Raw genomic sequence first — 22,118 nt, forward strand, 5'->3', positions numbered from 1 at the left:
TTAATAAGAAATGTTAGTGAACTTATTTCTTATTGCCTTTCTATGTTCTGTTGTTATAGGATTCATATTAATAGCCATTTATATTTTGATTACTTGCTTCATTAAAAAACTAGGGTGTATTTTCAATAAAGTGAAATAAACTCTAGATTGGTGTCTGTGTGTTTGATGGGGAGTTGCAAAGCAATATTGAACCCTATATAAATAAATGTACTGATAAACAGCTGGTTCAAAGAACTTATCCGTTTGACAGGTCTAAAGACTAACTGCTTTCGGCTTCCCCAGAGAGAGATCCATCTTTCTCATGGCAAGTTGAAACTTGGTTTTAGACACGGGCAACCGTCTCGTTACACTTGGGCAACTGGGCCTAGTCTCCCACTCTCTCCTTTGGTTATGTTTGCCAAGGTGGCAAGCTTAAGACCAACAGGGCTTAAGTCCTGGTGCCAGGTTGGAGGACTCCCCCCGTCCCCAGTCCAGTTTCTTGCCATGGCTACCCACAGGCCCAGCCCTAATAGTCGGTCCCACTACTCAACGAGAATCCCTTTGAGGAAAATCCTTCTCTTTCCCTTAACCTACTCCACAGGGATGTTGGAAAGGAAAATGAGCTAAAAGCTGTAATGCACTCGGGGTGCTGAAGAAGCGCTTATTCCCCAAGGCAGCTGGTGCCTGCTTTCCTTTTATTTACCCAGCACACTTGCTTGCCAGCATCCCATTTATATCAAAGAGAAAATGAGAGAGAGAACAGTGCTCCTGAACAAAACAACAACAAAAACCCAACCCATTGGTCTCCGCTCACATGGGTATAGCCAGAGCCAGAACTCTCTACGCAAAGGGGTTTTTAATTTAACAAACCTCAGAACAACACTCGGTTCTGGCAAGGCCTCTTCAAAAGCAGACTGAATCCTGCCAGCTACTTCAATTGCAACTATGGCCTGAAAGAGGTCCAAGCAATGCAGCAGAACGCCGGAAGAAACCGGTGGCTCGCTTTCCTCTCTACGGGCTGCGCCTCTCCATTTTTAAAAAGGGCTTCAGCCCAGTGAAGACAACAGACACCTGGCAGGCCCTACGTTGGGGTACAAAGTTAGATTCCCTTGCGTCCTTTCATGGTAGCTGAACGTAAGTTTCTAGATCTCACCAAAACTGTCATCACCGAAGGTAAGGAGGAGGGAGGTTGGCATTTTAAACGCATACAAAACTGGTTCAAACGCAGTATTAACTTATGTATTGGTATTAAAAGAAATGAGCAATTCATTACAATGCAACTTGAAAATGTAGGGCTGGATCCAATCAGCTTTTCTGTTGGTGAAATATGAAATATGGAAAACCCCTTTGACCACCCAAGGTGGCTACGGTGAGGATCACGGGACCTGAAAGGAACGGCACCGAAGATTAAGGGTGAAGGGCGGATGAAGAAACTCTTGCACTTCTAAATTTCTGTACTGAAAACTTTCAAGGTTCATGGCTTAGGAATTAATTAATCTAGCTCAAGGATATTTTAACACAAATGTGAACTGTTCGTACCCACTGTACTTTGGTGTTTAACATGTCTGGAGAAACATTCAAGTTCCTAGAACCTGAAGGCCCTTGGAAGCTGCCTATGGCGAGATCAGACCAAAAGTTCTTCTAACTCTGCACCATTTCCAACAGTTGCCAGCTAGCCAGACATCTCAGAGGCATTGCCCAACACCCCCCCCTTCCCCTCCCCAACTGCTGAGCTAACTCTACCCCACAAAGGAGCAAGGATGCCTGAAGCGTACATTCATCACTCAGCAGCAAGGAAAATAAAAGCCACAGCCCAAGGGAAGCTGGTAACTCAACACTGGTCTCGGCTCGGGCGAGGGTGGGAGAACATGGGAGATTCTCACTTTTGATGACGCTTCCATTCAAAATTCAGTGCCTGCCTCATCTGTTCCGACATTCTCTGCCTGACTCAAGATTGGATGACACAGGAACATCGCTTCCAGCTTTTAATAAAAAAAAGTCTAAAAACATACTCCAGACCTTGGAATATCTGGATTATTTGGGGGGGGGGGAAGAGAGTTGAACAAGCATGAAGAATACTGTGGCCTTGTGGGATTTTTGCTAGCCCTGATTCCAAGAATCTGTAGGATAACCAGCTATGTGGTAGAACATAGAACACGGTTCACTCATCACCTCTGCTTCAGTTAGTTTGCTCCCCCCCCCCTTTTATCAAGTTTCTAGTCCTCTACAAAGCGGCTTATTTCAAAAGATTTTTTAAAAAAATAAACCTTAAAATAAAGCATTTGCGTAGAGATTTACAAACCAAAAGATCAACAACTGACTTTCTGGCCGGCAGAATTACAGTCATTTTTTTTTTCTTAAAAACCCCAATTGATGGAAGCAAGCTGAAATGGGAAGCTCTCTAGCTGCCTCTGAATAAAGGGGAAGGAGCTAAACTAATCTTTCGCAACTTCAGAGACCTTCCGTGGACTGCAAGCTACTCTGAGCTCCTGCATCAACTGACCCTTGGGCCCCCTTCCCTCCTCTTCTCTGCGAACCTGTTTGCAATGCGCGTGCACACACACAAATCAGCTCAGGGCAAATAAAACAGGCTCAAAAGCATGTCTTTGGGTTAATATATGCCAGCCTGAAAGCTGGCCACATCGCCCGAGGCCATCCTATTGAAATCTATTTCCCTGTAATAGTGAAACTCTTCTGAGCAGTAAAAACCCTTCTTCCTGCCTTCTGTCCACATCCTAAAAATATATGCCGATGGAATGAATTATGCAAAATCAGTCAAAGAGCAGCCTGAGTTTCCACAGAGCAGTTTTTGCAGGCCAAGAGCTCTGAGAAATGGGCCACATGAGCAACTGTGCCTGTGTGCATCTGTCATCTGTTGTTCTTTATGCCCTTTTAACTGTCAAGTACTTTAACAGCGCAGTCCTATGCACCGTTATTCTAGTCTAAGTCCATGGCAATTGATAGGCTTAGGCTGGAATAACTCTCCATAGGACCGCATCATGAAATGCTAGCCCCCTCAGAACAGCCTGTAACAATATGAACAAGACTCTCGTGCCCATTTCACAGATCGAGAAAGGAGGCCATGACAGAGCTGGTTTTCCCCAGTGCTGCACCAAGCAGTTTTATGGCTAAGATCAGGCCCCATATCTGTACAGACAAAAATATCCCGAATGGTAGGTCTAAGGGTATAGATAAGCAGAACTTCCATGTCCGGAAGAGCAGAGCAGGCGAGGTCTGTTGCCTTCAGACTCTGCTTATGAGCTTCCCAGAGTTCCTTTGCCTGGCTACTGACGGAAACAGAATTCTGGACCCCACGGAGAGAGCTTGGCACAACCCCTCGCAGCACTTTCAAATCCAAATTGATTTTTCAAATCCAATTCTGCTCACTGCAGAGCACTAGCCAGCAGGTACATATATATCCCACAAGACCTGGCAATAAAACAAGCCCAACGCCATGCGCCAAACCTGAATCTCACAGCAGCATTTTAAAAAAAGGCAGACAGACTTTGGTCTTACTCAGACTGCAGACCACTTCTTCGTAAATTATTTTCTGGCAACCTCCCCCCATGTGCAAGCAGTGTGAAAAATCCTCTCTCTCACACACACACAGAGCACCCTGTTGTTTCGGAGTGAGCCTGTGATTTCGCAAAGCTGTCTCCTCACTGTGAGTCATTATGACTGGGGAGAAAACAGGTACCTAGGGCTGCAATCCAACCGTAAACTTATTTGGAAGTAAATTAAATTGGTCAGGACGAGGCTGCGAAGTTTAATTGTAATTTGAAAGCGCCCCGATCGAGGAGGAGGGGCCATTCCAGTAGCAACGTAAAATTTAGGGTTGACAGCATTATTAGTATTTCTCACAAGCCTAATCAGGAAGTGAAATTTAAACCAGGAAGGTTCTGAGTTCCAATGTTAATAATAAACTGCTGTCCTACACTCATTCTTCCCAGCCCAGCAGCGCTACAAAACAAACTGAAACTGAACCCAGACAAGACAGAAGCGATGCTGGTTGGGAAAGAGGAGATCTTGAAGGACACTGTGCTTCCCCACTTCGGATGAGGTTCAGCTGACCCTGACTCGGTTAAAAGACTGGGGGAGCCGACTCTGCTGCTAGAGAAGTTAATGCAACCGCAAAGAAGGCCTTCTTCCGACTTAATCTAGTTCGGAAGATGGCCCTCTACCTTGACACAGCCAATCTGGCTACCCAGATCCATACCACAGTAACACTGAGACTAGACTACTGTAATGCATTCGATATAGGTCTCCCCCTCAAAGTCAACTCAAAGACTCCAGTTGGTGCAGAATTTCACAGTTCGGTGGTGGTGGTGGTGGCAGTAGCAGTAATAATCATAATATAACATTCAATTTATATATCGACCTTCAGGACAACTTAATGCCCACTCAGAACGGTTTACAAAGTGTTATTATTACCCTCATGACAATCACCCTGTGAGGTGGGTGGGGCTGAGAGAGCTCCAAGAAGCTGTGACTGACCTAAAGTCACCCACCTGGCTTCAAGCAGAGGAGTGTCTTTGGCTCAGGGTTGAGAAATGAGACATGGCCTAATCCTGCGAACACTAGAAGCCAGGGAAGGGGGGAAGAGCGAGATCAGAGTCACTCTCCCAGCTGTACTGGCCTTTCCCCCTCACCAAAGCTTCTTGACTTGGGGAAGAACTCTAATAACATAAATAATAATATTCGATTTATATACCACCCTTCAGGACAATTTAACTCCCACTCAGAGCAGTTTACAAAGTGTGTTATTATCCCCACAGCAATCACCTGTGCAGTGGGTGGGGCTGAGAGTGCTCTGAGAGAGCTGTGACTGACCCAAGGCCACCCAGCTGGCTTCAAGCAGAGGAGTGGGGAATCAAACCCGGGTCTCCAGATTAGAGTCCTGCTGCTCTTAACCACTACACCAAACGGGCTTTTCAGGAGTTAGGTGGAGAATGCATATTATTCCATTCTGCAGTCGCTCCATCAGTTGCCTATCAGTTACTGGGTTCAGTTCAGGGTACCGACCATCACCTACAAAGCCCTTCATGACCCGGGTCCCTCATATCTCCAAGGCTGCCTCTCCCCATGTGTTCCACCACAATAGCTTCGCTCATCTCAGCAGGGCCTTCTGTAAATGGCTTTCTGTAAAGGGGCAAGATGAGCAACTTTCCATTCTCTGTTGCAGCCCCTACATTTTGGAAAGGCTCCCCACTCCCTTGGCTTTCCACAAACTATGCAAAACTGAATTACTCAGGAGGGCTTTTTTACCCAGGCAACAGGGCTTTGCTGTAAGGAAAGGGTGTCCTTACAGGAAAGAGGCTTTGGTAAAGAGACTGGGACTGTAGACTATAATACTGTGTACTGTCTATTGACAAAAATTTATTTTGTTTTATTTATTTGTTTTAGTTATGTCATGTATAGTCCACCTTTCTCACTGAGACACAGTATGAGATTAATATAGTCAGTTTGAAGGATAAATAAACACAAATTTACAAAGACTGTATCGGATTCTTGCATTAGCAAGAATCCGATACAGAGTTGAAGAAATGCTGGAACAGAACATAAGTAATTCTGGGCCTGAGATTAGACATTAGATATGCTCTTACTGGGTAGTTTCTGCCTTGTTTAATATTTCAGGTTTAAAGTACTTGTGTTTGTTTCAACAATGTTTCATCTCTGTATTCCTATATTCGAATTGTGCTTTTGCATTCTTGTAGTTCAGTTTCTGCTTCTGGACATATTTCTGTGATGCATACCCTGTTGTATTGTTTATTGAATATCCCAGCTGGTAATCATATTGACTTACACTGTCAGTAAGAAAGGCGGACTATACATAAAATAATCTTTAAACCTTTCTCTATCTACCCTCTGTCCTTCCCCACCAAGCCAGAATGGGGTACAGAACTAGAAGGAATGCAAGACTAGGGGTTTTTCCCCCCAGGTATAAATTGATTCATTTGAAATGTGGTGCTGGAGGAGAGTTTTGGCGGATACCACGGACAGCCAAAAACACAATACACAAATAACTGGGTTCTAGATCAAACGAAGCCTGAATTCTCCCTAGAAGTTAAAATGACAAAACTGAGGCTATCGTACTTCGGTCACATCATGAGAAGACAAGATTCTCTGGAAAAGTCAATAATGCTAGGAAAAGTGGAAGGCAGTAGGAAAAGAGGAAGACCTAAAGCGAGATGGCTGGACTCAATAAAGGAAGCCACGTCCTCCAGTTTGCAGGATCTGAGCAAGTCTGTTAACGATAGGATGTTTTGGAGGGCTTTCCTTAATAGGGTCGCCATAGGTTGAAGGCGACTTGACGGCACATAACACACTCACATACCATAACAAAAAAACCCAGCTGTTTGTCTTACATTCACATACAAATTACAGTTATGTCCAATAACAATGTGTGTGTACGTAACTTTTTAAAAGTCTCACATTCAGGGTTGTTTTCGAGTAAATGTGGTAGCTCTTAAGCTCTTCTTAAGTTGCACTGAGAGAGGGTGTGGCAGTGAGAATGCGGTCGCACTCACACGCCCCACAAATCCAAGGGAGGTCCCACTGAGGATCCTCTACCAGGGACCGTTCAACCCATCCACAGCTCGGCTGCATCACCTTGCTTCAGGACGCTACCCCTTCTTGAAGCTTTGACACTCACCCTCCGGGTGCCCTGTGCTTCCCAAGGGAACCCCCCCCTCCCAACAAGATGGAACAGGCAAGATGAAAGGGGACAGGAGACAATTTACATTTACACCATGGCGTCTTCTCCCACCACTCCAGGAAGACGGAAGCCACAGGGTAGGTGGCAGGATGAACCTGGATGGGGGGGGGCAGAGAGGTAATAATGGGGCTCTTCCTCCACAGCACGTAAAAGACCCGTTTTGAGTCATCCAAAGACGTTCGAAATTCACATCAATTTGCTTTTCGTGCTCCCTGCAGCGAAAGCGCACTTAAAATCGCCCTTTTAAGGATCCCTGCCTCAGCACTGCAGGATAAAGAGCTCGGCCATTGTTCCACAGCACAGGCAGGCGTACGAGCCAGTGATTCACCACATCTATCAAGGACAGGACAAGAAACAAGGGCTTTAAGGAGTCCGGTTCCACGCTCCGGAACTGCAAGAGCCATTCAGAAACGGACAGTCTGCAGAGGGAGGCTGCAGAAGTTACTGGATGGGAAACGGGCGGGAGGCACCTGGACCGCCACGGCCACTCTGCGGTGCTTTAGAGCAGGGATTTTCAGGCCGCACTGAGGAATCTCTGACTGCCTCTGCAGCTTATCAGTGGCTCCTGCCAAGGGAAGAGCAGAAACAGCAGGCAAACTTCCCAGGAAAATGACTGAACTGATCTTGCCCCACAGCGTGGAGAAGGGCTGAATCTAGGGTGCATTTTGTCTCTAAGCACCATAGCGCTAGAGGCCCCACGCAAACAAATTGTGCACCCAAGACCAGTGATCTTTAACCCTTCCCAGGACACATCAATGACCCAGCGGCTATAGCACAGAACTCACTGAGCTCGAGCATGTGCCAGGAAATCACATGGTGTCCGAGCCATGTGACAGGAAGTGGAGGGCCAGAATTATGACCTCATGGGTGCCAAGGCCAGGCTGCAAACGGAGTACCAGGTGGAGCTCCTTAGAGGGGAACAAGCCAAGGGCTACGGACAGGCAGAAATCCTCTCCACCACTGAGACACTTTGCCTTGCTGCCCTACCACCCCTCTCAGTAGACGTGCGCAGAGAAGCGGGGGGGGGGGATGCTCTCTATAGGAGCTCTGTGACCCACTTGAGACTGCTGCCCTAGATAACACTCCAGGCGCCTCTGCTTTATAAAAGGGTTCAAAGAAACATGGGAAGTACCACCCTTAAGCTAGGAGCTCTGAAGGCCACATAACATATATAGTATGAGGGAGTCACAATCCAAAGACATCTGGCTTCTCTCCGAACAACAATAATAATAAAACTGTACTTATATACCGCTCTTCTAGACAGATTAGTGTCTCACCCAGAGCGGTGAACAAGTTAGTGTTATTATTATCCCCCACAATACGGCTGGGGAGCTGGGGCTGAGAGGAGTGGCTTATGCAACTGCGCTCATGGCTCAGTGGGATTCAAACCAGTCGCGTGCTGATTCGCAGCTGAACCATTTAACCACTGTGCTACAGCAGCTCCCCTCCCCGCTTTTTTCAAGAACTCCAAACCTTGCCTTCGGACTCCCCAAGTAACAGAAACAGAAGTACTTTTGAGCAATAGGGAAAGGGATTTCCCCCCTGTCGTCCCTCTACCGGGCCCATTCCAGGAAGTATGAAAGGGAGGCGGGCACTGTCGCCCGAGACGCCTGAAATGCTTGAATCTTCCAACCATCCCGCACGCCCTGCCACCTCTCCACAAAACACGCCCAGTTACCACCTCCCATGCACTGTGATATATACCAGCATCTCTTTCCTTCAGGAATGTCTGTTCTCTGAACACCCACACAGGGGGCCCAGCACCAATCCATCACAACAATATAGGCAGAAACACTCTTTGTCTCCAAAAGGGCTAGAGAGGCTGATCCCCCCCTCCACACACACACACAGACAGACACCAGTTACACAGCACTTCAGCTTAGTGCCTACAAAAGAGCAGCCCTGGATTTCACAGCCAACATGCCCCCAAGGCCTGAAGATGAACTTCTGGAAGGGCACCCTCAGCTTCAGGCAAAGTTTGTTTTGAAAACCAGGCACGTGGCCTGAGGGCAAAGAGGGCACAGGAACCAGCCAGGGGATGAAACTGCGAAGAAACAGAGACAAGGCAGCAACTGATACAAAACACACTGCGGGTGCATTTTCTATTGCATGACCACAACAAGTGGTTTTTACAGCTTGCTCGGCTTGGGAATTCATTGTGGTTTGCCCAGTATTTCACCACCGCGGCCCACGGTAGAGAATGTTTTGCATGCAAAAGGTTCAAGGTTCTGTCCCGGGAACTGCCTCTTGGGAAAGTCCTTGCTCTGCTTGGGGCCCAAAAGAGACACCGCCAGCCCCGCTGCCGGCATGATACAGGGATGTTAAAATCACCAAGTAGGATCTGGGAGACCCAAGATCAGTGCTCCGCTCCGTTCACTGGGCCACCTTGGGACAGTCACTCTCTTTCGACATCACCTTCCTCACAGGGCTGTTGCAAGCATAGAACAAGGAAGGGAAAACCAAAGACATCGTATCCTTTGAGGAATGGTGGGATTAAAATATAAGAAACGACAACAACCAAAATAAATTTTCTTTAAAAAGTACACTTTTGGAGGCGTTGATCAAGAAGAAAGATTTTATTCAAACTCTAAGCATCACTCAAGAACGGTCTGATACATGCTCAGCAGAAGTCACAATGGGGGAGGGGGGGGTCTCTGCTCTTTCCTCCAAGAATACCTGACTCGTTTATTTACTTCATTTGGCACAGTCAATCTTATCATAATCAGGGTATCCCAAGGTGATTGGGTTTTTTAAAAAAATAAACATCCTTTTATAGGCTGCCAATACCTTCCAGCTAGCTAAAAGATAACAACAACAAAAATTGGTTCCATTGGTGTTAATGCCAACATGCTGAGTTGCATCCACAGGTCCATCAAAGGATCCTTCAACTTGAGTGTTTGAGCATTTCTTCCTGGTTTCTTTCTTTCTTTTTTTTAAAGATCTATAAAATTCGTGAATGCCATGCCACCAACTGCTACACCAACTGCTACACCCAAGGTGATGTCCAATTACCAACTAAAAATCAAACAAAACAAAATATACAACAAAACGTTTAAAAAACCTGCTACTCTTAAGATGAATGGCTACAGTCCGAGCCAACGCAGACTGAAGGAACTCGGTACGGCACAGCGAGAGTAGTCCCTCTTCACATGGACTCTCATACCAAATGCTAAAAAAAAATCAGGTCTACATCTCGGGGTGACCCGTGCCGAAACCGCAACAGCCAGGCGCCCCAGAAGGTTTTATTTCTGATAATGAAGAGTTACGGATCAAAGCTTCTACCAGCAGTTCTGAGAATCTCAACAGCAATGCTTGAGCAAAGGTCCAGTCCAGTGTCACCTTAAAGACCATCAAGAGTTTCTAGGGTATAAGCTATTGAGAGTAGAGCTCCCTTCGTCAGATACCATTGATACACTGGAGGGATTTGATCTAAGTCGTTTTAAGGGCCAAACATGCTAATTTCAATTCACTAATCTTACTCTGGTTTTCAAAAAAATTGCCTCTTCCCTTCCCGCAAGTCCTTGCTGCACAAACTCCAAAAGGAATACGCCCGCGTCTCGCAAGAATCCACGAGTTCCAGAACGTACTGGAATGATGAGCAGAACGACACTATTTACACAGCGCCTCTCTCCAACTGCGGAGATCGCTGCACTTCAAGTAATCCCCCACAAAACTGAGCAAGGCAGAAAGGTATTATTATTTCTGTGTTACAGAGGGATAATGAAGCGGGGCTGAGCTGTGATTTCTGCAGCACGCTTCCATCCCACAACCTATACTCATAATTGTATGTATTTTTTTAAAACGTATACCAAGCCATATATTGAGTCAGCAACTCCAGATTCAGAGGCCACTGTGGGATATGGCGACATGGGACTCTATGGACTGATCCAACTGTGTTTCTCGTAGGCTGTTACTGCTCCATCAAGCAAAGTATTATTCAAGCTGTTCTCCAGGGTCTCAGGCAAAGAAAGGTCTTTCCCAGCACCAGAGATCCTTCGACAGGAGATGTCCAGAACTGAACTCGGGACCTTTTACATGCAAAACACACGCTCTACTAGGGCTCTTCTTCTTCATCGTGCTGCTACACCAACCCTCACAGTATTCGCTGCTCATCTGTAGCTGGGAAAAGGTTCAGGTGTCTGGATCCCTAACAAATACAACACTGAAAAGCTGGGCATGTTTTTCTCAGCCCAGCGATAAGCACTGCCAAGGGCACTCGCTCAAGAGACACAACTCAAGATGGGAACCCAGGCGAGGCCAAAAACCTTATTATCTTTAGGCCTTAGAGTTACAACAAGCAAAGAGAAAGCAAACATATCTTACTTTAAAGCAATATATGCACTTCAGCCAGACGGACTCAAGGTCCCAGGTTCAATAGCTGGCATCTCCAAATAAAGAAAGGATCAAGCAGCACGTGATGCAAAAGACCTCTGTTTGCAACCCTGGAGAGATGCTGCCAGTCAGAGCAGATAATATCGATCTTGGTAGACCACAGATCCGATTCAAAAGAAAGCAGCTTCATGAGCTCAGAAGGATGAGTTGTTGTTTTTTTTTAAAAAAAAAACAGGGGTTGAAAATGCCTACCTAGGAACAATTCCTAATGGCGAAAACCAAAATAACTGCCGCTATGCTAAAAAAGTGTAACCAGTTTGAGATCCTCCATCCATGGAAGAGTTGCCCAATCCACTTTTTCCAACCCTCAGAGAGAAACTTTATACAGGCTGTTTTGCCTCGCCAGAAGAGCCACCCCCCCCCCAAATGTTTGGCTTAGAGTTCTCAAGATTATTTTTCCTGTTTCCTGCGAGTCCGGGGGTTCTGGACTGCGATCCTATGCCGTATTGATTGATTTAGAGAACTGCTTGAGGCACCTCACAGTAGCTCCAACACATTAGAAGAGTTGCTTCCTCTGCAGTTGCAAAGACTCGTCCTCTTTTGTAAAAGAAATGAACTGACATCACTCCAAGTAGGCACTACAATGGTCCACCTTCGTACAGTGCATGAAATAATCAGCCCACAGAAGGCAAAAGCATACAGCCCCTCCCGTCCCTACCAGGCTAAACCAGGTGGCCACCCCCTATGATTTAATTCATGAAATGGAAAAACACCAGTCGCAGCTATTTTCTTCAGCTCACTAAAACATTTCTTAACACATTTTTTCTTTCCACTCATCTGCCCCAAACAGGACCGAGGAACTCCAAACACTGCTTAGCTCAGAGAACAACTGACCTCACAGAGATGTTGGCTGCGTAGGTGCGGTTCGAGTCATCCAACGCACCCAAATATTGCTTAAGATGCATGGGCAGAGGAGAAAAAAAAAGGGATCCTAAAGCTGCTGTAGCATGGTGGTTAAGCGGTTGAGCTGCAAACCAGCACTCTGCTGGTTCGAATTCCGCTCCTGCCATCAGGTCTGCAGGTGGCCTTGGGGGAAGCCACTCCTCTCAGCCCAGCTCCCCAGCTGTATTTTGGGGATAATAAAAACACTGTCTTTGTTCATAGCTCTGACGACTAGTGTCTAGAAGAACAGTATGTAAGCAGTTACTTTTATTAATGGAGCATGCCTGTCTGACCACAGGGATCCAAACCTTATCGACTTTTTCCATATCAAAAAGAGGTGCTTCTCTCTTGTCAACAGATTGTTACCAGAACCGTGCAAACAAAGAAATATTTTCCTTAACCGTTTTTAGCGGAAGGCAGCAGGGAGAGACCTGGCAGGCGAGAAGGCAGCAAAAGCCCTTCCACCAGCCTCCGCTGCCCCGACGCTTCCGCCATGCCAGGCTTGCAGAGGAAGTAGTTCTCTAACCCTACAGGATACCAAGAAAAGTTTCCTGGGCAGTTTATTCAGAACATTTGTTAGTTGCCTTTCTACCACACAGGCGCTCGAGGAGGATTACAATCTAAATAAAATCACAGATAAAAACAAAACGGAAGAACAACAGTTTAGGACTACCAGCAACATGATAAGAAAGTTAATTAAAAAACGTCTTCAGCTGCCTCCCGAAGATTGACAGCGAAGGGGCCGGGCGCATCTCCCTGGGAATGCCGTTCCATAACTGTGGGACAGCCACTAAAAAGGCCCTCTCTCACGTACCCACCAGGTGGGCTTCTTTAGCTGATAGGACAATCAGGAGGGCCTCTCCCTGTGATATTAATTCCTGCAAAGGAACCTGCAGGACAGCCCTTCAGATACCCTGGTCCCAGGCCATGTAGGGCTTTAAAAGCCAAAACCAACATCTTGAATTGGGCTTGGGAGTGGACTGGTAGCCAGTGTAATCGCTGTAATATTGGGGTCACGTGCTCCTGGTATCTGGCCCCACCCAGCGGTCTAGCTGCAGCTTCGAAACGCTCTACAAGGGTAGTTCCAGTTCAAGAAGCAGGATCAGTTTCAGCCCAACAGTTCACCACTGTGGGGCAAATGCCCTTTCCCAACCTGAACCCCCATCCTCATTCCCCCCAAAGGATATCTTACGAACAAGCTGCCTGACAGGGGCGTTACATCTAAATGAAAGCGGCTGTCAGCCTACTAGATTGGCAGGGGAGGGTGGGTGATAAGAGATCATCCACGGTAAGAGAGAGATTACTACAAGGAAAACATAGATTCTCATCCATTTCTTTTTTCAAACCCCTTTTTAAATCTCATTTTGTACCTCTCCAAACGCTCATGGTGGCTCACACTTCCTACAGAATTCATAAAGCCTTAATTATTCCCAATAAACCATGTACTGCAAGGCAAGATTTGAGGAGTTCAGCGGCAGAAGCCACAGTTAACAATGGGAGAAGGAGTAACTCCATCATAACTGAGGGCAAGGAGAAAGAATCCTTCCCTTCTCACCAGCCCTGCCTGTCTTCCTCGGGAGGAACGACCCTCCAACCCTGCCCCCACTCAGATCTCCACTCAACAATTACACTGCCAATAAAAGAGGGAACGGGAAGCTCAAAGGAAAGAGGTGAGAGGGATGGATATATAACTATGGGAGGAGAGGGACGCTGCCAGGAGGAGGATCGCATCCTTCTGAAACCTTTCTTCTATGAGGAGAGAAACAAGAGAACTGGGAAAGGCGACACGTGTAAAAATACATACAATAGGGTGGGGAAATGTGTACTGGGGTGAGGCAGAAAGTGAGGACACATGACCAGTAACTGACAGAGGCCAAAGGAGAAGGCTCCAGAGAGAGAGAGGCCTGTTCATTCAGGCTAGCCACAATCCCAAAAGGATGTCAGAGCTGCAATGAACAGGAGCCCCTCAATAAGGGTTCCTTTCTTAAACTATTTAAATTCCACAGGGAGCAGGCATGCCAGAGCGCTGCAACAAAAACCAAGAGGAGTCCAGCGGGGGCTTTAAAGACTAATAAGATGCTATTCTAGCAGAAGACAGTTTCAGGTAGGTAGTTACGTTAATCTGCAGTAGAGCAGTAGGATTTGAGTCCAGTGGCACCTTAGAGACCAACAAGATTTTCTGGGTAGAAGCATTTGAGTGTCAAAGCTTCCTTCTTCAGATTTCTCTGAAGCTTTTCAGGGACTAGAGCCAACTTATTCTGAAGCTGGTAGAGTGTCAGGAAAAAGCCACATTTGAGCCTAGTCGCCCCGTAAAGACCAGCTAGATTTTCAGATATGGGAAGGAACAGAGATCCCTGAGCCTTTTGGCTGAGATATAAAGGCTTAGAGATCTCCATTCCTACTCATATCTGAAGAAGGGTGCTCTGACTCTCAAAAGCTCATACCCTGAAAATCTCATAGATCTCTAAGGTACCTCTAGATTCAAATCCTGCTGATCTCATGATCAGATGCAGGTAGGTGGAGAAAGGACAGATCAATTCCTCAGTACTTCTGCCTGACTCCCTATGGAATATGTAGCCCAAAATACATTCTCTCTCTTTGGCAACTAGGCTCTCTACTAGAGCTATAAGGCCCATTAAAGAGCAAGATTTCCAGGGTGTAAGTCAGGTATCTGACCAAAGGAGCTCTGATTCGCCAAACCTCATACCTTGGCAATCTTGTTGGTCTTTAAGGTGCTACTGGATCCGAATCTCGCTCTCTTACAGCAGACCCACACAGCTATCCCCCTGGAACTATCCACAATAAACGAGCTCCTTGAAAACCTTAGAAATCCAACTGATCTTTAAGGCGCCACTGGACCCGAATCTTGCTCTTCTGCTGCAGATCCAAGGGGCTGCCCTCCTGAAGCTATTTGCAATAAACTAGCTCCCTAAAAGTCTTGAAAATCCAATTGGTCTTTAAGGTGCCACTGGACCCAAATCTGGTCCTGCAGACCAAATCGGCTACCCCCCTGAAACTAACTGCAATAAACCAGCTCCTTAAAAACCCTGGAAATCTAGTTGATCTTTGAGGTGCTACTGGACCGGGATCTTGTTCTTCTGCTGCAGACCCAAAGGGCCTCCCCCCACTCCTTAAACTACCATCCTGGGAGAAAACCAGGTGATATACAGAAAATCAAGCCTTTGGGGCACCTTTTTTTCCCGAACCCGCAAGGAAGACGCAGAAAAGAGACAGGGGGGCCAAGGAGGGTGGGGGAAGGGCAGCCCCCCGCCCCGCCCCGCCCCCCGTACTCACACCTCGAGGATGCGGTCCCCTTTGCGCACGCCGGCGCGCTCGGCCGCCCCCCCGCCCAGCACGGCGCTGACGTGCTGCAGCGGCGCGTAGAGCTCCCCGTTGATGCTGCGCAGCTGCCCGCCCTCGCTCACTTGCCCGCGCACGTTGAACCCGTAGCCGGACTCGGACTTGACGATGCGCACCACGCGCGGCCCCGCCGGAGCCGCCCCCGAGGAGGAGGAGGCGGCGGCCGCCGAGGAGGAGCAGGAGGACGACGAGCCCCCGCCGCCTCCTCCGCCTCCGCCGCCTCGTAGGGGGCCCGGCAGGACCGAGCGAGGCAGCCCCTCGCTCGCCTCGTCCGCCATCTTGGCGAGAGCCGACGCCGCTCCGCCGCTTCCCCTCACACACGGCAGGCGAGCTGTCACGCGACCGGCCACGCCCCCTCCCGCCCAGCCCGGCTTCCGTAGCCGCCGCCGCTGCCGCGCGCCCCCTTCCGCACACTGCGCCTGCGCGCACGCTCGCCGGGTCTTTTCCTCGACCGCCTGATCCGCTGGAGAGGCTGCTGGGACATGTAGTTGGAAGAAACATGGCGGCTCGAGAGAACTGGAGTACGTCCTCGACGCTGCGCCGGTGGCTCATGGGAAATGTAGTTTTATTGCTTTAAAAAGCTTAAGGAAATCTCAGAAGGGCAAGATCGGGGTTCAGTGGCGACTTAAACACTAACTAGATTTCCAGTGCAATCCTAAACAGAGCAAGAGTCCAGTAGCACCTATAAGACTAATAGAATTGGTGGTACGGTAGGAATAGGGTTGCCAGCCTCCAGGTAGTGGCTGGAGATCTCCCGGAATTACAACTGTGGTCTCCAGCCCACAGAGATCAGTTCACCTGGAGAAAATGGCTACTTTGGGGGGCGGACTCTATGGAATTAAGCTATGCCAAGGTCCTTTCCCTCCCCAAACCCTACTTTCTCCAGGTTTCTCTAGGTTTACCCCCCCACCCCACCCCGATCTCCAGGAATTTTCCATCTTGAAGCTGGCAACCCTAGGTAGGAGCTTTCGTGAGCCACAGCTCACTTCAGATATCTACATAATCTCTCTTGTCTATTATGACAGTGGCTCCTCTCCTGTCAGCTTGTTTTATTATAATGTCAGGATTGTTTCTCAGGCTGCTTATAGCATTCTTCTCTGTGCGGCTGAGATTGGGTCTTGAGTGGAGTTTTTGTATGAGCTCAAAGCTCATGCCCTACCACTAATTTTGTTAGTTTTAGAGGTGCTACTGGACTCCTGCTCTTTTCCACGGCTACTGACAGACTAACACAGCTACCCATCTTGATCTATCCTAAACAGAGTTACTCCAGTCTAAGCCCATTGAAATCAATGGGCTTAAGACTGGAGTATAGGTAGCTCAGAAGGAGCTTTTATTATTTAATTATAGTCTTACCTTTCTTGCTAGGTTTGCCAACCTCCAGATTTCTGGAAATCTGGAATTACAACTGAACTCTAGCACCTATAAGACTAACAAAATTGGTGGTAGGGTATGAGCTTTCGTGAGTCACAGCTCAGTTCTTCACATACCACTTCTAAAGTGAGCTGTCGTGAATGTGACGTCCCCCCATGGGTCAGTAATGACTCGGTGCTTGCACAGGGGGACTACCTTTACCTTTAAGTCCATAACAACAAATAATTTCTCCTAAGGGCTTTCCATAAAGGTTGAATAATATAGGGGATATGTTTATGCCCTATGGAACCCCACAAGATAATTCCAACACTCAGGGCTCATTTCGAGGGGAAACGCACAGGAACGCAGTTCCGGCAGTTCCCCAAAGAGGTCATATGTCAGGTGGCCCCACCCACCTGACTTTCAGCTATTTGGGTCCAGTTTCGGCCTGGATTGGGGCCGAAACAGCCTGGATCAGATCAGTGCTGGGCGGGGGAACGCTCCCCTGCCCAGCACTGACCCAATCTGGGCAGTTTTGGCCCCAATCCAGGCCCAAAAGGGCCCAAAATGGCCACTTTCAGTCATTTAAGGCCCCCTTTTGCCATTTTGAGCCCAATTTCAGCCCTGAATGGCCAGGACTGGGTCCAAAACAGCCAGGATAGGTGATGACAAGGGGTGTGGCATAGGCAATTCAGTTATGCTAATGACACATTTCTGGTGATGGCAAGGGGCGTGGCATATGCTAATGAGCTATGTTAATACGTTATGCTAATGAGTTCCTCCTGCTCTTTTTCTAAGAAACGACCCCTGCCCACACTGAAGAAAGCTGGTCTCCAGTTGCAACCCTTGGAGCCCATTCTCTGAGAAACGATTTAACCAGTTCGAGACACGTCCTGTGGCACCCACTTCTGCCTCTAACAGCCTCAACAGGATGGCATGGTCAGGAAATTCCTGGAGATTTGGAAGCGGAGACTAGGGTGGGTGGGGGTTTAGGGAGGAGAGAGACCTCATAGGGGTATAATGTCATAGGGTCAGTCCACCCTCCAATGCAGTCATTTCTTCCAGGGGAACTGATCTCTGTAGTCTGAAGATCAATTGTAATATTGGGAAAATCAAAAAGAGTCCAGTAGCACCTTTAAGACTAACCAATTTTAATTATTATAGCATAAGCTTTCGAGAATCAAGTTCTCTTCATCAGATGCCTGATGAATATTGGGTGCTCTCTAGGCTCCACTTGGAGGCTGGCAACCCCCTGGGCTCAGGTTCCTCACAGATTTAATTAACGTTTCGTAAATTAAAATAATATAGAATCACTTAGGTTTTTCTGATTTTTCTATCAATTGTACCCAAACGGAAAAACTGATATTAATGAATAAAACAGATCAGTGTAAAACTAGAACAATCTGCTTATTTACAGTTTGCTGCAAATTTGCATTTGTATACCCTACTCCTTGTTTATAATTATAAATAATGTAAACGAATAAAATAAGTAATTCATCGCAAAGCACGACGGGAATAGCAGTCCAGCGAGAGGCTACTGGGCCGCGTAGCCTCATGGGAAGTGTAGTCAGAAGCCGCAGATCTCGTGCCGAGTTAAGTGGACGCCCCGCCGTAGGGGGCATGCGCCTTCCGCCACAAGGCCTCATGGGAATTGTTGTCACGGTTATTAACAAGGGTCGCAGTCTACACCGCCCTCATATTTGCAACTTTGGAGTTCAAGCCGGCTTAGTCGCACAGCATCATGGGAAACGAGCTCTCGCTTTGCGCGAGGCGTAATGGGGACTGTAGTTTCCATAGAGGGTTGCTAGGGGCAACGAGAGTAGGATAGGAGGCCTAAACCAGTACGAGGCTAGATGGAACCTTTTTGGGGTGGTGGTCAGAATTTTGGACTAGACTCAGTTTTAAATCTCCACTGTACCCTAGAGGTCATCCCGTTGTCCCCCATGGGGGCCAATAGGGTTGCCAGGTGCAGGCTGGGAAATTCCTGGAGATTTGGGGGGGTGGAGCATGGAGAGGGCGGGGTTTGGGGAGAGGCGGGGCCTCAGAATGATATAATGCCATAGAGTCGAGTCTACCCCTCCAAAGCAGCCAATTTCTCCAGGTGAACTAGGCTTGCCAGCCTCCAGGTAGTGGCTGGAGGAATTTCCCAACTTGGAGCTGGCAACCCTAAGGTGAACTGATAATTTGTCTCCTGGAGTAAAAGGTAAAGGTAGTCCCCTGTGCAAGCACCGAGTCATTACTGACCCATGGGGGGGACATCGTATCATGACATTTTCAGTTGTAATTCCCGGAGATCTCCAGCCACCACCTGGAACCTGGCAACCACTCAGCATATATATAACCTACCTCATAGGATTGTTGTAAACAGGATGTCAAACATAAGGGAAGCAAGGGGCATCATCTAACCAAAACAGATGCCCCACAATTGCCACACCACACAACACCAGCACCCAGAAATTTATATTTTATTTACATTATTTACAGTCTGCTTTTCTGTGACTCAAGGCAGATACATAGCACACATCAATCAACAGCAGGAACGTGCAATAAACAATGTAATAGGGCATAAAAATGCATATTTGCAGCAATTTGAAAACAAGCCGAGAGATTCTTCTTCGTGTATCTCTCCCTCACCCACCTCCTCCACCAGGTCTGTAATGGCCCTTGAAGTTTGGCTTGATACTTCCATTCTGCCCCAGCAGGCAAAGGGCACAGGGCATATAACTGGAACTTGGAAGCTCAATATGGCCTGAATGCGGAGGGGGAAGACTGTCGTCCCTCTAAGCAAGGGCCAGAACTTGCAATATGTAGTGAGCTGCCTGCCAGCTGCCACCACCCACCACCGCCAAAACTGGAGGTTGCTCCCATCTGGGGGTACAAGTATTTTAAGTAAAATATAAAAATGCAAGACTCTAAAGGTTTAAGGAGGTTACTCGCTATACACAGAGGGCAAGGATACAAAGGAAAAGTTGGGCCAGTGGCTACAGAAAGCGGGTTTTGCCAACTTCCCGGTGGGAGTAGGAGTTCTCCCAGAATTACTGCAGCTCTCCAGCTGAAAGAGAAACCAGCTCCCCTGGAGGCGATGGCAACATCAGAGGGCAGACTTTATATATATACACCCATAGAATCTAGGTGAAATCCCACCCCAGATCCTCCACTCTGCAGGCACCCCTCCACCCCAAATCTCCAGGAATTTCCCAGGCCAAAGTTGACAAGCCTAATAAGGCAAGCACAAAACAGGAAAATGGCCCTGCTTAATTAAGTAACCTAATTCAGGGAAACAGAAAAGAGTCCAGTAGCACCTTTCAGACTAACCAACTTTACTGTAGCATAAGCTTTCGAGAACCACAGCTCTCTTCGTCAGATGCATCTGACAAAGAGAACTGTGGTTCTCGAAAGCTTATGCTACAGTAAAGTTGGTTAGTCTGAAAGGTGCTACTGGACTCTTGCTAACTCCTCTGGATCTAATTCAGGGAAGGATTGCAGCCTTCCTACCCCTGTATGTTGGGGGTTGAAAGGATGAATATGTGTTAGCCTATACATCATCTCATCATAGGGCTTTCAAGGTAAGAGATCCGAAGTGGTTTACCATTGCCTTCTTCTGCACAGTACTAACCAGGGTTAGCCACATCCTCCAGTTTGTAAGATCTGAGCAAGTCTGTTAACGATAGGATATGTTGGAGGTGTTTCATTCATAAGGCTGCTATAGGGCGACTTGATGGCTCATCACACACACACACTCTAAACATAATCATTACCATCAGCTCCAAAAATAACGGCCAGCACAGGCAAGCAGCAGTATAAAAGAGTTTAGGTATGTAAAACGGACTTAATTTTTGCAGAAATATGTAGCCATGTTTTGGCAGTTCAGCAAAATTCAAATGTTACGAGAGCATCCCTGTGGCACAGAATTCCTAAATTCCTTCACCGAATCTGCCAGCTCATTCACAGACAGCGCTGGGCACCCCCTCCCATATTCCTTCTCACCAATGATGCAAAGTGTCTTCAACCGCGCAGACAGCGGTTCTCTGGGCCCATCTCAAGTCAGGAGGGGGGCACTTAAGGCCCTTGTTTAGGTTTGCCAGATCTAGGTTGGGAAATTCCTGGAGATTTTGGGGGGTGGAGCCTGGAGAGGGCGGGGGTTGGGGAAGGGAGGGGCCTCAGTGGGATATAACGCCATAGAGTTCACCCTTCAGAACCACCATTTTCTCCAGGCGAACTGATCTCTTTGGCCTGGAGATCAGTTGTAATTCTGGGAGCTTCCACCGGGAGGCTGGCCACCATACCCTTGTTCCCAAATGCCATGCTTCCGATCTGAATCGGGCCCGAAGGAGCTGGGAAACCCGGAACACTCAGATCAAGGCTGTCAACAGAGTCCAAGGACACACCCAAGTGAAGTAGAATGTGTGCGTTACACTTGAACCAGTGCAAGGGTTGGATGCCGTGGATCTGTTCCACTAACATTCAAGGCTAAGCAAGCTTGATGGTTGTTGTGGGTTTTCCGGGCTGTATTGCCGTGGTCTTGGCATTGTAGTTCCTGACGTTTCGCCAGCAGCTGTGGCTGGCATCTTCAGAGGCGTAGCACCGAAAGACAGAGATCTCTCAGTGTCACAGCAAGCTTCCTCTGGGATCCAAGCGGACATTATTGAAGAAACAGATCTCTAGGATCTAACCCAATGACTGCAGTGCTGAACAACTAGATTGAGGAATAAGTGCTACTGTACACACCAGGGCATAAAGCTGCCAAGGAATGGACAGTACGAGATGCATAAACCTGCTTGGGCCCTGTAGAGAGGTGGCAGGGGGTCCATGCTGGAGTCCTACGCTGAGAGAACTACCTCTCCTCTCCAGGCCGCTGTGCTCAGGAAACCAACTCGGGAGGCTTCGTTCCCCGACTTGCAGAGGCCCAAGGAAGTGGGCGATGGCAGCTTGTGTGTTTATTGTCAACACACCAGGGCTAATGCGGAAGAACCGGGCCAATGTTTGCAAATGCTCACAGCTGTGTTGGCATCAAGGCGCCCAAAGAGGCTGTCACTCTGAAAAGGCTTCCAGGCTGCCAAGCGAAGAGACAGTAGCGATGCCCGCATGGAAGGACAAAACAAACCCAGAGCCTTTTGGAATTCTCTCGCTCTTTATTCCAACCAGCTAAGTACACAGCAATTGGATACAGACACTTTAAGGCAGGTGGCTTTGCTTTTAATTTTTTTTTTTTTACATCCACTGCTTTGCTTTTGCGCCCCTAGGCTGGTCAGTAGGCACACAGTCCCCCCCGACACACACCTGACACAGATGAAAAATAGTAGAGTCCAGTAGCACCTTTAAGACGAACTAACTTTATCGTAGCATAAGCTTTCGAGAACCACAGCTCTCTTCGTCAGATGCATCTGACGAAGAGAGCTGTGGTTCTCGAAAGCTTATGTTATGACAAAGTTGGTTCGTC

General features: G+C 47.7%; 1 protein-coding gene across 2 annotated transcripts in view; it reads right to left on the reverse strand.

The window, feature by feature from the left end:
* The window catches only part of SNX27 (sorting nexin 27), a 56,515-nt gene extending 40,866 nt beyond the window's left edge, over nt 1-15,649 (reverse strand). For both annotated transcript variants that reach the window (XM_054997727.1, XM_054997718.1), the window contains exon 1: nt 15,263-15,649. In XM_054997727.1, coding sequence (XP_054853702.1) covers nt 15,263-15,606 — 344 coding nt within the window. In that variant the 5' untranslated portion in view covers nt 15,607-15,649. The remainder of the gene's footprint in view (nt 1-15,262) is intronic.
* Nucleotides 15,650-22,118: the final 6,469 nt, after the last annotated feature.

This window comes from Eublepharis macularius, chromosome 1 (genome assembly GCF_028583425.1).
Source record: "Eublepharis macularius isolate TG4126 chromosome 1, MPM_Emac_v1.0, whole genome shotgun sequence".
Lineage (NCBI taxonomy): Eukaryota > Metazoa > Chordata > Lepidosauria > Squamata > Eublepharidae > Eublepharis > Eublepharis macularius.